Source organism: Myotis nattereri (assembly GCF_964212035.1).
Source record: "Myotis nattereri genome assembly, chromosome: 9".
NCBI classification, from domain to species: Eukaryota; Metazoa; Chordata; class Mammalia; order Chiroptera; family Vespertilionidae; genus Myotis; species Myotis nattereri.
The window spans coordinates 14,410,500-14,427,601 of record NC_138084.1 but is presented as its reverse complement, the minus strand read 5'-3'; the positions used below and the strand labels follow the sequence as shown (position 1 = coordinate 14,427,601).

The 17,102-nt window shown below is 44.0% G+C and overlaps 1 protein-coding gene across 3 annotated transcripts in view; it reads right to left on the bottom strand.

Annotated features, from left to right (window-relative positions):
- Window positions 1-2,084: 2,084 nt before the first annotated feature.
- Window positions 2,085-17,102, bottom strand: part of TTC17 (tetratricopeptide repeat domain 17) — an 87,856-nt gene continuing 72,838 nt past the window's right edge. For all 3 annotated transcript variants that reach the window (XM_081099070.1, XM_081099071.1, XM_081099072.1), the window contains 6 exons: window positions 16,927-17,047; window positions 14,919-15,078; window positions 13,482-13,565; window positions 7,005-7,124; window positions 4,703-4,846; window positions 2,085-3,202 (listed from right to left, as the gene is read on the bottom strand). In XM_081099070.1, the coding sequence (XP_080955196.1) occupies window positions 3,071-3,202; window positions 4,703-4,846; window positions 7,005-7,124; window positions 13,482-13,565; window positions 14,919-15,078; window positions 16,927-17,047 (761 nt within the window). In that variant the 3' untranslated portion in view covers window positions 2,085-3,070. The remainder of the gene's footprint in view (window positions 3,203-4,702; window positions 4,847-7,004; window positions 7,125-13,481; window positions 13,566-14,918; window positions 15,079-16,926; window positions 17,048-17,102) is intronic.

The window sequence follows — 17,102 nt, the reverse complement described above, 5'->3', positions numbered from 1 at the left end:
GAGGCAGGAATGTGCGTGTTTGCAAGTTCCATCCTAGAGAAGCAAGATATTTCATTTCCCTGAGAATGGGTTTCTAAAAAATTGTAAGGTGTGGGTGGAAAGCCCTCAGAACTCCAATAGCAGGAAGAAGAGGAACATATTAATTGCATTGCTTGTCAATCTTTCAGCATTTATTAAGTATTTACTATATAATATAGTGCAGTTAGTGCTAGGAGACACAGACATAGGACATACGAAACACATATGAGAGAGACAAGATCAATGACCTGGAAAGCAAATAAGGAACATTTAAGAATGAAGTATAGTCACTAGAAATAATTTATACAGGAAAGTATAGCAGAGCAGTGAAAGGAACTGATTTGGTGTACTAATTGAGGCAAATCTCCAGCATATACTGTGTAATTATGAACCAGTTACTTCACCTGTGAGCTTGGTCCTCTCATCTAGAAAATGGGGATTGTATTGACTACCTCACTTTGTAGTTGTGAGGATTAAGTAAGATACTGGCTGTAGAGAGCATGGTATTTGGGCACGCTGGCCCCAGAGTTAGTCTGACTCCATCACTTCCCAGCCATGGTCTTGAGCGAGTTGCATAATCTCACTCTTAGTTTCCCCATACTTAAAACTGGAATAACAACAGCACCTATACTTTTGGGTTGACGTGAGCCTTACATGAGTTTTATCCCATGAAAACTTTTAGAGTACTCTTGGAACATAGCAGGAACTCGGTACTTCGACAACAGGAAAACAAGCACTGAATTGTTTACATAAGAGAAATGAAAACCTGTAATGAATGTTGATTGCAGCTTTATTCATAATCTCCCAAAGGTGGAAACATGCCAGTGTCTTCCAACAGGTGAATAAACGATGGAACACTTTCAGCAATAAAGAGCAATGAACTGGTTCATGCAACACGGATGAATCTTAAGTGCCTCATGCTAAGTGGACGAAGTCAGACTTAAGAGGCTACATACTATATAATTCCATCCTGTGACAATATGTTAAAGGAAGAAAGAGGGAGATCATATTGGCGGATGCCAAGTGTTAAGGGTGTGTTTGACTACAAAGACTCAGCGTGAGGGAGTCTTTTAGGGGATGATGTTGTAGTGGCTACGTGACTATGCATTTGTCAAAATTCACAGAACTGCACACCCAAGACTGAATTTCATTGTATGTAAATTAAACAAACAAACCCCAAACAACGGTTGAATGTTTCACGAAGCTGAACACCAAATTGTGAATAAGTGGGGAAGCAAGGAATACACACACATTAATTTATAAATATCCTGCTAGTGATTAAAGTCTCACTTTGTTCTGCTACAAATGAGCTTATTCTCAAAATACATCTGATAAAACTGAGTGGAATTAGTTGGACTCTAGTTGCATGAAGGACAGATAGAGTTCACTGCTCATCTTCTCTAGGCACTCATATGGTCTGTGCTCCAGTATCTGACATGATTGGTGTCTGAGGATGTTCTTTTTTTAAAAAATATATTTTATTGATTTTTTACAGAGAGGGAGAGGGATAGAGAGAAACATCGATCAGCTGCCTCCTGCACATCCCCCAATGGGGAAGTGCCCGCAACCCAGGTACATGCCCTTGACCGGAATCGAACCTGGGACCTTTCAGTCCGCAGGCCGACACTCTATCCACTGAGCCAAACCGGTTTCGGCACGAGGATGTTCTTGGAAAGTCTGCAGAAGTCCTGTCTCCTGTGCAGTCCTGGCCCAAAGGGCTGCTCAATTTCATACTGTGTAACTCTCACCAAGAGTCTCCGCGAAGCTTACTCGACGAACTTGAGGCCCAGCTCTCCCGGAGGGGACGTGACTGGCTACGTTCCTCCTCCCTTTCTAGGAAGGTCCACATACACTCAACTCTGAGCACCTGCTGACCGTACATCCTTCCTTGTCAGAGGTTCATGCTAATACGTCCATGGACCATAAGCCTAGTGAAGATGTCCCCCCTCCCTGGGCTGCTGTGCAAAGATAAAGGTGGCCAGGGCTCCGGCTCGGATGCAGGGACAGGCGGGCTTCGCAGCTGTCCCAGGTAGCCCGCTCTAAAGAAGAACCACACAACAGACCTGTTTTGATCATAGACGACTTTTATTTTTGTTCTCAGTATGTGCCCTTGAAGATTCCAAAATGTCTGGAGTTTCTGATTCCCCTGGGACCAGAGGTGACAGCATTGTCGGGAAACACTGGACCCTGGCTCATCACACCCCTGAGGACCAAGTTTGAAGGCCTCAGGGAGAGGGAGCTGCCACTCACACCTTATTCCAAGATGGGTTACACAGTGAACAGAGAATTAGTAAAACACAGACCCAGTCTGTAGAGGGCTTCAAATATACATATTCTATATATATAGACCTGGGATATAGGATTTCAACTTATTGGTTTCCTTGTGATTTGTAATCAACTTACACATGATAAAGATGTTGTACACCACTGATTCCCCTTCTCAGCCCCCCTCCCTCCCCAACATAAATAACATACAATGGTCAGGTGATTCTAAGGGTTTTTGCTGTTGCGAATATTTTGTTTTAAAAATCATTTCCCCCGCCTCCCCTGCAGACTACCTCTGAGTTTGTCACATAGCAGCATGGAACGGAATGGGCGAAACTGGGCAGCAGGGAGATCTGGCGGAGAGCGAAGGGAGCTGCTTCTCACCCCGTGGTGCCTGGTGCCGGGTGGGCTTCTGCAGCTGAGGCTATGAGGCTAGGACAGGAAGTGGAGGGCGGGCGGTTTGTCCCCGCCCAGAGGGGGAGGCTGGCTGGACCACTGCGAAGAGCCCTGAGGGCCTCGAGGTTTTGGAGACAGAGCACAGCTCCAGAAACGCCTTGGCTCAGTATTTACACACCATCTTTCAGCTGCATTTTCCTTTCAGAAATCTGTTTCTGAGGTTGGCTGGGGGAAGAAGGAGCTTAAAAACAAAAACAAACCATTCCCACATACATAAAAGTCCTGTTATAAGTCTCAGTTATTTTCACACGTCATTTAAAGTAGATAGACAATGATTGGTTTCTTATTCTTTCTTTAGGAGCATGAGGAGAGAGAGAGAAAGGAGGGTGCCCTATGGGGAACGTCGTCCCTTCTTCAGCATTAAGTGACACTGGATGGTCTGGATTCGGTTCTTGGCCGGGACAAACTCGGGCTGCAGCTTCAGAGTTGATTCGTACCACACCAGCGCCTTTTCAAACTCTTCCTGCGAGGGGCAAAGGGACAAATTGAGAGGTACTGCCGCCAGACTAAATATACATTGGAACCCCCTCAGAAAGCACCTCTGTGCTAGTGAGAATCTGTGCATTTTCTCCATGTGCTGAGAAAAGCCAGGTCTGAGAGGAAACAACTGCCTCCACCCCCAACTGCAACATCACAAAGTGAGAGTCAGGAAGCAGAGGGAGGGGCCACTTTACACAGGTCTGCCAGCGGCGGGAGTAACTGGGGTGGTAAGAGTAAGAGCTAACATCATGAGTACCTGTGTGTGCCAGGCACTGTGCTAGGTGCTTTATCAAGTTCCTCCATTCAATCCCCACAGAAACCTCTAGAAACATGCCCGACAAATGCTCATTACACATCTGCCTGGATATTCTACTGTAGTGGGAGGGATGGAAGTCAAGTCAGATACGTATCTCAATTAGACTTTGAAACAGTTTTTATCCTCCCTAACATCTAAAACATGGGCATGACTTGGAAATGATCACTGCCATGGAAGGCGTTTATCTTTTACCTAGACTAATCCTCTCAAAAAACCAGCCCACACCAGCTGGTTAAATGACTCCTTCTGGCAGATAAGAGAAAGAATTCCTCTTCAGGGTAGAAACTGTCACATTTGCTGGGGATGAAAACAGATTCTTCAGTTTCAAGCAGCAGAGGGCAATCGCACATTGACCAACACCTACCTGGCCAAACTACACTTCCTGCTCTGAAAGTCGAGGATGATCCCTGAAGCAGCCTGCAGCTGCTCATTCTGTGACCCTTTCCTGGGCACACCCTGGGAACAGCCCCATGTTGGGACACTGGGTTTTAGATGGAAGTGGAGGCATGATTCTCATGTTAAATTCGGCTCTGGAGCTTCTGGGGGACCTCCAGAATTTAAGTTCTCAAATCAGTCCTTGTTTCTGACCAGAATGACGTTCTGGATGATGGGTGTGCTGTTTTCTCTGTCAGTGGTGTCCCATGAAACTAGGGGCATTTCATCATCTACTGAACATTTGGTGAGCACCTACTGTGCGCCAGACACTGTTAAGTGCTGGAAACAGGGAGATGAAGAGCAGTGTTTTTCCTAAGGAGCTCCTAGTCTGGGGGAGACAAATACTTAAGCAAAAATTCTAAAGCACAGTGAAAATACAGCAAGAGAAATATGCACAGGTCACCATGAGTGCAGTGGTAAGTATGTGGCCCAACGACCATGTGGAGTGTGAGTGAGGTTTTCAAGAACAGGTGGTGTCTCCAAAAACTGTAGGTGAATCTGACTCTGCTGTCAGTGTTACTTGAGACTATTTAGATGACTTCCATTTACTATTTTTAAAAACTCACAAACTCCTTATCTATAAAATATACCTTTGCTGGAGCTACCGATTTTGGACACAAAACTTACAGGAAACTGGAGGACACTGACATAGTCAAATACGATCTGAAAGCACAGCTGAGCCACTGAGAGACCGTGGCAGAGTAGGTGCGCCTGCCCACACGCCAGCCTCACCATCGCCACGTAGACGTTGCCCAGGGTGAAGTGGTTCACAGCAAAGTGTGGCGCAATCTCTACCGCCATGGTGGCCACTATGACGGCGTCGTTCCAGAGCTTGGCGTTGTGCAAGATGTTGGCCAGGCTAATCAGAGGTACATCCTGGGACAGGAAGGAGAATGGTGAGAAGGGAAGAATATTGAGCTTTTGTTCTTGTTTTTTTTTTTATCCCCCCCCCTTTTTTTTTTCAGAAGTGTCCGCACACCAGTCAAGTCCTGATAGTACAAAAATGGCAGCACAATGGCATGCCATTTGTACCAGAACCTAAGACTAACATGCAGGTATATTTATCTCACATGCCAATGACTCAAGCACCTTTGACTGTACAACCAAAAAGTTGCTGGATGTGTCTTGACTGGAACTACAAGAAACAGTAAAGTTTACAAGCAGAACTCAGTTCAAGATTGGCATCCACAAAGGTGGATCTAAGGAAGCATGTTGTCGTCCTTGGTTTTTGTGATCATAAATAATGCAGTCGGCTTTCCTGGTAACTCGATGAGTTAGTCTGCTGTTGGCTACTGGTCTGTGACAGGTAAGGAGCTAGCACCGGAATATAAACCAATGCATTACTTCTCTTTCTGAGAAAGTCTTGCTTTAAAAAACAAACAAAACAGCCCTGACTGAGTAGCTCAGTTGGTTAGAGCCTTGTCCGGATACACCAAGGTTGCAGGTTTGATCCCTGGTTATGGCACATACAAGAAGCAACCAATGAATGCACGAATGGGTAGAACAACAAATCGATGTTTCTCTCTCTCTCTCCCTTCCCCTCTCTCTAAAATCAATCACACACACACACACACACACACACGCATGCAAAACAAAAATGTTAGCTGAGGAAACACCCCGCTGAGTGGAGCTGTTGGTTTACATTCTAGTGCAAACTCCTCACCTCACTTCAAACCAGTAATAAATAGTTAATGGGCTGACACCTGTCACAGGCCACACTTGAGTCATGCTGTCATGGAGCAAAAGTATTTCCTGCAAAGACCACCGCACCATCTGAAGCAGGGGCTGGCAGACTTTGGCCCACGGGCCATGTCCAGCGGGCTGCAGCTTTAGTGCGTTTTATTGGAACACAAACATCCCATCCCTTTGCTTACTTCTGCGGCTGTTTTATGTTACCGTGACAGAACCGAGCGGTTGCAGCAGAGGCTGTCTGCCTGCCACACTAACATTTCTTACTCTCCGCCCTTTGCAGTAAAAGTTCTCTGAGCCCCGATCTAGAGTCTTGGCCCTTCCCTACTGCCTGGCAGTTAAGAGCACAGAGTGATGGGTTGAACAATGGCAACATTATTGTCACCACAAATATTTATTCCCTTTAAATGTGTTTCCTGAGCAACTATCTATAACACATTGTACTGGGTTCTACAGGCGATTCAGAAGAAACGGGGTGTGGGGGTGGGGGAAGGAGCCATTTTAGACCTAACTGGACACCCATAAGAGTGTGTAACAATATACGAGGTCACAGAGGTTTAATAACGTGCCTAGATCACAAAGCTGGTAAGAGGCAGCGCTGCATTTAGAACTCAGCAATGCCTAGGGGGTGAGCCTGGGACCCTCCCCTTTCCCTGTGCTGCCCAGTGAACAAAGGACATCAGGGTGTCTTTAGGGAGAATGAGATCTGGAGGTTAATGCAGACCTCAGCACATGTGGGTACAATGTGCTGTTAAAAAACCGTACATTCTCAGTCATCATAACAGTAATGGGCTTTTTGAAAAGACTGAGGTTATAGGGGGTTAGCTGGTGTGTGTGTGTGTGTGTGTGTGTGTGTGTGTGTGTGTGTGTAAGAGGTGAAGTTGAACAAAGAACAGGAACTGGCTGATGTGTATGAAGAAATGGAAATTTTCTTGTTTCGGTGTCTGGAAGCAAGCTTACTTCAGGAGTGTAAGCAAAACAAGTACAGCAGGCCTCCAGGCCCAGGGGTTAGCTAATTCCAGGGCGACCTCTAAGGTGGTGGCCTGCCCAGGCCAGTGGCCCTGCCGTACGCTGGGTGGCTCTGATACGGTGGAAGGATATCAATGAGGTCATCTCTGACAGTGATCTTGAAGCGCTTCCCCCAGGCCCCAACTTACTGAGGTAGGGAAGGCATGAGGATGGGCATTACTCACAGGCCTGCGGCAGGGCATGAGGGCGGTCACAGGCTCTTCTGCCCTATCCCAGCCTTCTGCCATCTTACTGGCTGAGCCAGCTGAAACCTAAGGACACACCACTGGGCAATGGGAAGGACCCAGGGACAGGCAGACCTGGGGGGCACACACACCTTCATCTGGTGTGGAGCGTAGTGGAGGGCCTGGCGCAGGCAGTCGATCGCCTTCTTCCCTTGGCCTTTGACTCTCCAGTAGAGGGCCGCCATGCTGGAAAGGACCCAGGAAGTCTGGTTCTACGAAGGAATGGACAGTAGAGCCGATGTCTCTTAAGTAACATATTCATTTACCACCAAGATTACGAACAGTAACACGAGTTAATAACCACTTAACTGAGTATTTACTAGGTGCGGGCACCCTGTTACGCACCTTACCTCCACCCTCTCATGAATCCTAGGAACAATCTTATGAGCTTGATTCTACTATTTCAGCCTTTTCATAGATGAGAAACTATGACTTAGAGAGGTCGAGTGTCTTTTCCAAATCTACTCAACTACTAAACAGCAGAGCTGTATTTCAGGTCCATGTGCTTCATTTACAATGACTTGACTTTTGGAACAGGTAATTCATTCACATGTTTCAAAAGCTGGAAATTGTACAAAGTTATATACAGTCAAAAGCCTTCCTCCCATCCTTGTCTCTACAGTATATCAGTAAACACTATTCTTAGTTACTTATGTAACCTTCTAGAATTTTCTGCATTATACCTGCAGCTATGAATGCAGGCTTATCCCCCACGCTTTTTTTTATATAACTTATTCCTTATATACCTGCACTTAGCTTTTTTCACTAACAATACAACTTGGAGATCTTTTTCCATCAGAGTACAGAAAGCCTCATCCTTCTTCTGTTTTCAACTGCATAGTATTTCATTATATGGATGCACCATTATTTATTAAACTAGATCCTTATTAGTGAATATTCCTCTCCCCCCCAGTTTTTACTGTTACAAATAATGCTGCACAGATAACCTGTCTAGGTGTAATTCTGCATTTGTGCAGGTGCACTTGTAGAAATCGTTTCCAGGTGTGGCATGCTTTGTCAAGGGGACACACACTTGTCATTTTGATAGAAATCATTACAGTGTCCTCCATCGGATCGTAGAAATTAGTCTCCCACCAGAAATATGTGGGTATCCTGCTTCCTGATAGCCTCTCTGCCGAGTGTGTTATTAAACTCTTGTACCTTTGATGGGTGAAAAAATGTGGTTTAAATCTGTATTCCTTATGAGTGGAGCTGATCATTTCATGTTTGACATTCTTTTGTATTTTTCTGTTTCTATTCTTATATTTTGTTAACTTTTCTGTGAGGTTTTCATCTTATCTATTTGAAAAAGCTCTTCATATATTTGGAAGATTAGTCCATTGCTGGTGACATGAATTACAGATGCACTCGCTCAGTTTTCGAAGCCCACCTGAACTTATGGTGCTTATGTGACATCGGTTTTCATTTCTACACAGTTCAGTGTATTTATTTCTGATGACATCTGGATTTTCAGAGGCAGTTAGGAAGGTCTTGCTTATTTCAAGGTTATCAATACGTTTTACAGAACTTTGTTTTATTTTTCATAAAATTTTGATCCATTTGAAATTTAACTTGGCTTAAATAATATGGCTCCAGTTTATTTTTTCCAGATGGCTACTCAGTTGTCCTAATAATATTTCATGGATAATTCATCTCTCCCCACACTAAGATTCTGCCTTTACCAAAGACAAAATTCTAGTACTTAATTTAGGTCCAGTTTTAGATTTTCCTATCTATTTCATTTGCCCGTTTTGATGGATGGTCTCTAACTCCCAGCAATTACAGATGATGCAATCAGAAAGCTGACCATGCTTCCTAGCTTATTTTGTTCTCCCAGTCTAATTTTTTGGTAATTTTATCATTCTTCATTGTCAAGGCATGTAACATTTCTATTTTGTCCTGTCACCCTATTGCCTACCTTTGTTTCTGTATTGGTTCCGCAATTAAATATATTAATTGATCACTGACATAAACTTTCGTGTGGTTTCCCCAATCATCTCTCGTTGGGTGAAGTTCATCTTTTAGTAGTTTCCTCCAGAAGAATGCACAGGAACAACAGCCTCTTGAGATTGTTATGGACTGACATCTGTTTCTCCAAAATTCATATTTGAGGTCTCAACCTCTAGTGCTAGAACCTCAGAATGCAACTTGTATTTGGAGATAAGAGCTTTAAAGATGTGATTATGGTAAAAGAGGCCATTTGTATGGGGCCCTCCTCCAGTCTGACTGGATCGGTATGAAGGAGTTACAGAAGAGGAAGAGACATCCCAGGTCAGTGTAAAAAGGCATGAGCATGTGAACAGGCAGCAAGAGGACTGCCATCTGCAAGCCAAGGAGAGAGGACTCAGAGGAAAGCAACCCTCCTGGCACCTGGATCTTGGTCTTGTAGCCTCCAGAACTGTGAGACAATGAATTGTTGTTTAAGCCACCCAGTCAGTGGTATTTTATTATGGCAGCCCTAGAACACTAACACAATCGTATATGTTCAAAACTTTCTGTCTGCAGCCTTCAAACTTGAGGGCCAGCTGGCTGGATATAAAGTCGTGGCTCATTCTTTCTTTCCTTGAATATTATGCTGGCGTTGCTCCCATTGCCTCTTGGCATGGATGGCTGCTGCAGAGAAATCTGAAGCCAGCCTAATTTATTCCTCCTTCTTAGTGACTTCATACCTTGACTGGTTTCCCTAAAGGATTCCTTTTTAAAGAAATACAATTAGCTCGGCAGGCATGGCTCAGTGGTTGAGCATCGACCTGTGAACCAGGAGGTCATGGTTCAATTTCCGGTTAGGGCACATGTTCAGGTTGCAGGCTCAATCCCCTGTGAGGGGCGTGCAAGAGTCAGTCAATCAATGATTCTCTCTCATCACTGATGTTTCTATTTCTCTCTCCCTCTCCGTTTCTCTCTGAAATCGATAAAAATATATTTTAAAAATATATATTAAATAATACAATTATCTTTCTTCAATGCTAATACTTGACATTTATATAATTATATATAATAAATATGTAATTGTATAAAATATACACTTATGCTGTAAAGCACAAAATAATGACTATCCCAGAAACTGTCACCCTATCAAAGAATAAACTTGCGTCTACCAACGTGTTCTTACACTATTCCAGCCTCTGGCCTCTTCTCCAGAGGCACACACTATCCTAAATGTTGCTCTGTATCAAGCATGTCAAACTCAAAGGCTAACACGGGCCAAATAAACAAGGTTTAAGTTTATGTGGGCCACAAAAAAACAAAAGCTTCAATTTTCATAGAAACGTAGGTTTATTTCAATAGACATGCTGAATACAAAGGGCTTAAATAAATGAGTAATTGTTAACATAAAATAGAACATTTTGCTGAAACCGGTTTGGCTCAGTGGATAGAGCGTCGGCCTGCGGACTGGGGGGTCCCGGGTTCGATTCCGGTCAAGGGCATGTGCCTGGGTTGCGGGCACATCCCCGGTGGGAGATGTGCAGGAGGCAGCTGATCGATGTTTCTCTCTCATCGATGTTTCTAACTCTCTATCTCTCTCCCTTCCTCTCTGTAAAAAATCAATAAAATATATTTAAAAAAAGAAAAAAAAATAGAACATTTTAATAAAAATTAATATTTTTTTCTTGAACATTTACTTACCAGACACTGAATAATTACACAAATTAATAAGCATAACGCAAATAAACCTATTTTTCTTGTTCTCCGAAAGTGAAATATTTCCTGTTGCGCACACCAAACAAGTCAGTACAAGACTAATGACGTGGCAATAGGCTGCTAAAATATTCGCTGCTAATATTAGTGGAGAGAAATGGTATGCCTGCGTGTAAGGCGCGTAAGGGAAATGAATGCAACACGATTATAGTATCAGTCATTAGTTGTAGTTCGTTATTAATAATTATGTATAACAGGACATTGCAAAAATTAAGTTATGAAATCTTTATTAAAACGTTTCTTACATACTGTTGTATTGGCTGGGCCGCAAAACTATTCGTTGTGGGCTGCATGTGGCCTACAGGCCACGAGTTTGCCATGCTTGCTCTATATCATCACTAACATTTCCATTATCACTTTTATTATAGCCCTCCAATTGTAGTCATGCTTCTTGCTTCAAGGTTTATCTTTTTCTAACAAGAGTGTACCTATACCAGCTTTCTTTTTTTATTGTTTGCACAATATATTATTTTCCATCTTTGTACTTTCAACGCTCTGTACCCTAGCATTTAAAGTGTTTCTCTTATAAGCATATAGTTAGATTTTTTTAAAAAAGTCTATTCCATACTAAATGCTTAAATTATATAATCTTTTTGTATTTAACTACCGGTATTTGTGTTCTATTTTCAAGCCTTTCTTTGGATGAAGCTCCTCAGGGTACTACAGGCCTTATTTTGTATCGTTATGTCATTTACATTTTCCTTTCCAGTGCTCTTTATTCCCCCTTGCATGTTCCAAGAACTCCCTTTAATTCTTATTTCAGTGCAGGCCTACTGGTGTTGAAGTCTCTGAATTCCTATTTGTTTGAACACATCTTTATTGCACCTTCATACTTGGAGGATATTTGTGCTGGTATAGAATTCTAGGCTTGTTTTCTTTTCCCACCTTTAGAGATGTCAACTGGCTTCGGGATTCCATCACTTCTGGTGCGAAACTGTCAGCCTCATGGCTCCTTCGAGGGGAACTGTGGTGGAGTAGAGGTGAGCCACACATGCTCTGTCACTACGCGCAGGCGGAGGACATTCCCCCTGCCTTGGATTGGAGAGGCCCTGGCACTTGCTTGGACAGAGTGGTGCTGCTCCAGGGCCCTGCACAGGCTAGGAGGCTGATGCTCCCGCCTTTGCCCTCGTAGAGCCCGGAGGCCCCGTGTAAACAGGTGCAGCCAGGGTGCTGGAGAGACTATGTGGAGGGAGAACATGCCCAGTGGTGGCCCGGCTATTCCAGCCACTCTGGCTGAGGCACCGGACATGTGGCTAAAGCCTGCTTTGGTGGCAGCCCCATAGGAGGCTCCATGTCTGCAGTTGCATGAATGATGCCAAGTGAGTCCAGAAGAAATGGCCAGCTGAGCTCAACTCAGACTGCAGAATGTTGAGCAAATAAGAGTTTTGTTTTAAGCCAGTAAATTTTGGGCGGTTTTTTTAGGCGGAAGCAGCTGAAATAGTATTTGGGATCAAGAATGGAGTGTGGCCATGACAAAGTTAAAATGTGTGGCATCAGTCTGGGGAATGGTTGTAGACATCTGTTGAAGGAGCAGCCGTGAGACTCGTACAGGAGCTGGACGAGCACCGGAACTGGCTGCTGGAGGCTGGAAGGAGGCACTGCTGTCTACTGGCAAAACACAGCGAGGCTGCATCTGTCAGTACAGAAAAAGTACCTAACGCAGTTGTGGGCCTGGCAGGGAGGACTTGCAGGGAGAGTGATGAAGGTGACAAACGGTTTTTTAAAAACCACGTGTAATGTGGTAGTAACGGAGAGCAGAGCTGAGTGAGGAACTGTGTAGTTTTCAAGCAGAATTTTGAGAAAATGCTTTCAAGCTGGGACTTACAGAGTTAGAAAATGAAACTTTATCAACTGCCAGAAACAGTCCCTACTCTGAAAGTAGGGGAAATGGTGACATATGTCCAGAAGGATTTCAGAATGACACGAACAGTGACTGCTACATGCTTTCAGGTTCCTCTCCTTTAAAGTGGTGTGATTATACTATTCCTATTGTACCGCTAAGTCAGGCTGGAAGTTGATCCTCTTAATCACGGTACTCTTCAATATACATTGTAATAAAGGAGAGAGATATGGAAGTATAATTAATTTTAATGTAGAAAACTGTGCTCTCTACATCAGCGATTTTCAACCCCTTTCATCTCATAGCACACACTAATTACTAAAATTCTGCAGCATACCAAAAATATATTTTTTGCTGATCTGACCAAAAATAGGTATACTTTTGATTCATTTACACCAGATGGCTATTGTTGTGTTGGCTGTTGTCTTTTTTTTTTTTTTTTTACAATCTAAGGGAAAAGTGGTTAGTGCCCCTGACTAAATAGTCAGATGTTGCATGTTTCATAAATTCTAGCAGCACAGCAGTTGACAATCACTGTTCTACGTGAGTCTCACACAGAGGCAGCAGAGGAGCAGTCTGGGAGACTCTCATTCTATTTTCTGTAGGCTGTATGAAAATGCAGTTTTCCAAATATTTTATTTCAATTTCAAGAGTAATAGGTATTTAAAGGTGTGTTTCCCATCCACAATCTGAAATACCTAATATTCTTCAACACTGGAACACCTGGCTTGTTTCACGCCGAGATTGCGTGGTTCCCAGGACCACCACCTCTCCACCCCCATGCTGGAGAAAACCAATGAGGTAGTTTTCATCACAGAAGGTAAGTAAAGCAGCAGAAAAATGCTAACCAAGTGATGAGAAAAGTAATGGAAAAATGATTGAAACATTCTGTGTGGGGCTTTTTCATGTCGTCCCTTTAGTTACCAAGTGCCAAGTAACTAACAGAAGAGGTTACCAGCATTGAGTGACAAATAATCTGGAAAGGTTACAGGGTGGCAATAGTTCCCAGCTTCTCTACAGGGTGACTTACCTTTTCCAAAACTTTGGCAATTCGGGTGCCAATTTGCTCAAGGGACTGCTGTGGATACTGGTCTTTGCCGAGATTTTGTAATACCTGCCACAGGAAGGAAGACGGTAGATTAGGAGTGAAAGCGAGGCAGGGTCTAGACCGGGGGTGGGCAAACTTTTTGACTCGAGGGCCACAATGGGTTCTTAAACTGGACCGGAGGGCCGGAACAAAAGCATGGATGGAGTGTTTGTGTGAACTAATATAAATTCAAAGTAAACATCATTACATAAAAGGGTATGGTCTTTTTTTTTTTTAGTTTTATTCATTTCAAACGGGCCGGATCCGGCCCGTGAGCCGTAGTTTGCCCACGGCTGGTCTAGACAACACTGCTGCTGCTGAGTTGGGCACTAACCCACAAACGCAAGCTCTTTCCCTAGGGCACAATCTGTGGTCCTGTTGGTAAGGCATTTTATGGAAGATGCGTTTAAGGCCATTATATCATCCCTTCAGGCCTCTCCGAGTTAACAAAAATTATAGACACGTAAAACACATTCATTCTAGCAACGTTAGAAAACAGAATAAAGAAAATAGAAACTGTTTATAATCCTGTCACCCAAACATAACCACTGTTAATATCTTTACATATATCTTTCCAATTTTTCTGTGTATACACATATTTCTCTTACAGAATATGGGATCACACTGCATACTGTCACCATTTTCACATAATAAATTTCTTCATGTGACTAAATGTATTTCTATACATCTTTCTTAATGATTCCACTTTTTACTATCACACATCTATACCAACATTTATGTAACAAATCCTCTATTGTTGGACATTTGTGGCACATTTTCCCAATTCTTTTTGGTATATTCTGGGTCTGCCCTCCTTTCTTTCCTTTTTCAGAATGCCAACAGGAGAATGAACTGCCCCAATATTTCTTGGGGAGTGTCTATCTGGCAGCAAGCAGAATGCTACCTACCCCGAGTAGTGAATTAGAATTAAAACTGCCTGGTCATAGAAAGAAAGCATAAGCTCAGTCCTGGGCCTGAAAGAATCAGGCTTAGCCTAAAGCCACTGAAATGACAGCCAAGGAAAAAAGGCAAAAAAACATGGCCTGCCGTAGCTGGTTTGGCTCGGTGGACAAAGCGCCGGCCTGTGGACTTAAGGGTCCTGGGTTCGATTCCCGTCAAGGGCACATGCCCAGGTTACAGCTCAATTCCCAGTGGGGGCGTGTGCAGGAGATAGCCCATCAATGATTCTCATCACTGATGTTTCTCTCTCTCTCTCTCTCTCTCCTTCTCTCTTCCTCTCTGAAATCAATAAAAATTATTTAAAAAGAACAAAAAAACAAAACAATAAAAATATCGCCTGGTCATAATGCTTTCTGCTCTCAGCTGCGCCCCGACTGAGGGCTAAAAACTACAGACAAGCTGAGTGAAACGAGCTCTCACCTCTGTGAGCTGGCTCTCGCCGGTGTAGTGCAGGCTGGCTCGGTTGGAAACCCCGTGCAAGTGGTCCAGGGTGTGCATGCTGGTGGGGAGATTGCCATTGCAAAGCGGCTCCATCGCTGGCTGCTGGATTGGAGTGGCAAAATCTATGTGTTCCGTGATGCTGGAAATGGAAATGACCACATTAGCCATGAAACATTTGACTGGGTGGGAGAAAGAGTGTTAATAATCAGCTGATCATGACTTCAATATGTTACCAGGATTGCCTGGAACCACAGACTCTCAGACTGGAAGAGACCTCTCATGACACCAGGGTGAGGACGCCAGTGCCTGGCAATAACTGCCTGTTGAATGTATGACTCAGGATCCATCCCAGATCAGAGGAGCAGTGCTGGGATTTGAGTCCTGTGCTCAGGGAGTTCCCAGGCCCCTCAGCAGCTCCTTCCTGTGCTTCCTGGAGCCGGATTTGCTCACTCCTGCTGGCCACTTTCTCTCACTGGGAGGGTTTTAAGCCAGGTGGGTTTTCTTCTAGGATTTCTTTTCCCAGGGTATAGAAAATGGTAAATAGCCACAAGTGGTTCCTTTTATTTTCCCTTTATGACAGAAATATACTTGTCCTCACAGAAGTTTAGATAGTAAATTTTATAGAAAAACAGCTGTCCTCTATATCTACATTTAAATATAAGTATTTCCCTTCATGGTCCCCAAGTGGTCATTTTCCTGCTATATCCAGGCTAACTGTCATGCACGGTCATATATACTGATACGGCAAACTGGCACTGCCAAACTTTATTTCTAGCTATTTAATGCCAGGGCTATCATAATTAACAAAACATACCCAGGCCCCGATTGTGGTGCTCATAGTCTTGTGAGTGACTTAACTGTTGCAGATGTGATAAGTTATAAAAGATTAAAAACATGGTACAATGTCAGTGCCACACTATAGGAGGGGATCTATTTCCTCTATGTGATGGAGGAGGGAGATAGTTAGTGTGAAGAGTTAGTTCCCCGAGGAAATAAGATTTAAGCGAGACCAGAAGGATGAGTATGCATTAACCAGGCAGGGAGAAGGTGGTGAGGACACGGCAAAGGAGACACCCCGTACGAGGGCCCTGATGGGAGAGAGGACAGAGTTGGAGATGGAGGCACAGGAGCAGATGTACAGTGCGGACCAGTATAAAGAGCAGTGAGAAGTGGAGCGTTTGAAGAACTGACTTATAACTGAGGAAGAATTCTGAGCACTGTGGGGACAGCGGATCGAATAGAGCCAAGAGGAAATAAAGCAAGAGGACCAGCAGCAGACCACTACACGAATGAAAGGGGAGATGATGGTGATCTGATTTAAGGAGGCAGCAATGGAGCTGGAGAAAAGAGATGGTTTTGCAAAAAAAACTCATTGGGTAGAAATGATAAGTGGTAACTGACTGGATTCGAGGGGTAAGGTGGAGGATTGTTAAGGATGACTCCCAAATTTCTGGCCTAAGCACTGCTGGAGGCACTTAGTAGGAATAAAAAATAGAAAACAAACTGGGAGACGTTCTGGGAGTTCATCAGTCTGACAAGGGCGATTATAAAGGCTTAGTGGTAAATCTTGGGGAACGCCAACATTTGAACGAGTGTCTGAGGAGGAAAAAGAAGTTCTCAGAGAGGCAGGTGTCTAAGGTGTCTGTAAATCCAGATTTGCCCCGACTCCTTTTTCAAGTGCATGATGTCAGTGAGACTATAGGTTTCATGCTTCTAAAAGAGAGGGACTTTCAATTCTAAGTAAATCTGGGTAAGTTACAAAAGTGTGGGCAAAGGCACTGAGAATGGCTGTTCAGTGCACTGGCCGCGCCCATCTGTGGGCTGTGGTCAGTAATGGTCATCCTCTGAACCACCAACTCTTCCTGCCTGGCTAGTGCACCACCTCTGCTCACAGCTTCTGACAAAAGAGGGCATCTCGATGTCGCTGAGGCCCAGGGCGCTCACTGGTACACGGATGCCAGGGAAAGGAGAGGTTTAAGATACTCACTCAATGTTTTTTGAAGAAACTGCCAGCCAGGTACTCACGATGGCAGTCAGCTCTACCCAGCGCAGTTTGACGCACTCGTCTGGGCTGGGCCACCCCAGACTCTGGTAGTCACGCTTTTTTCCTGGGAAAGAAGCATGTCATTAATGACACAGTTGCAAAGGAACAGAATCCAGTGT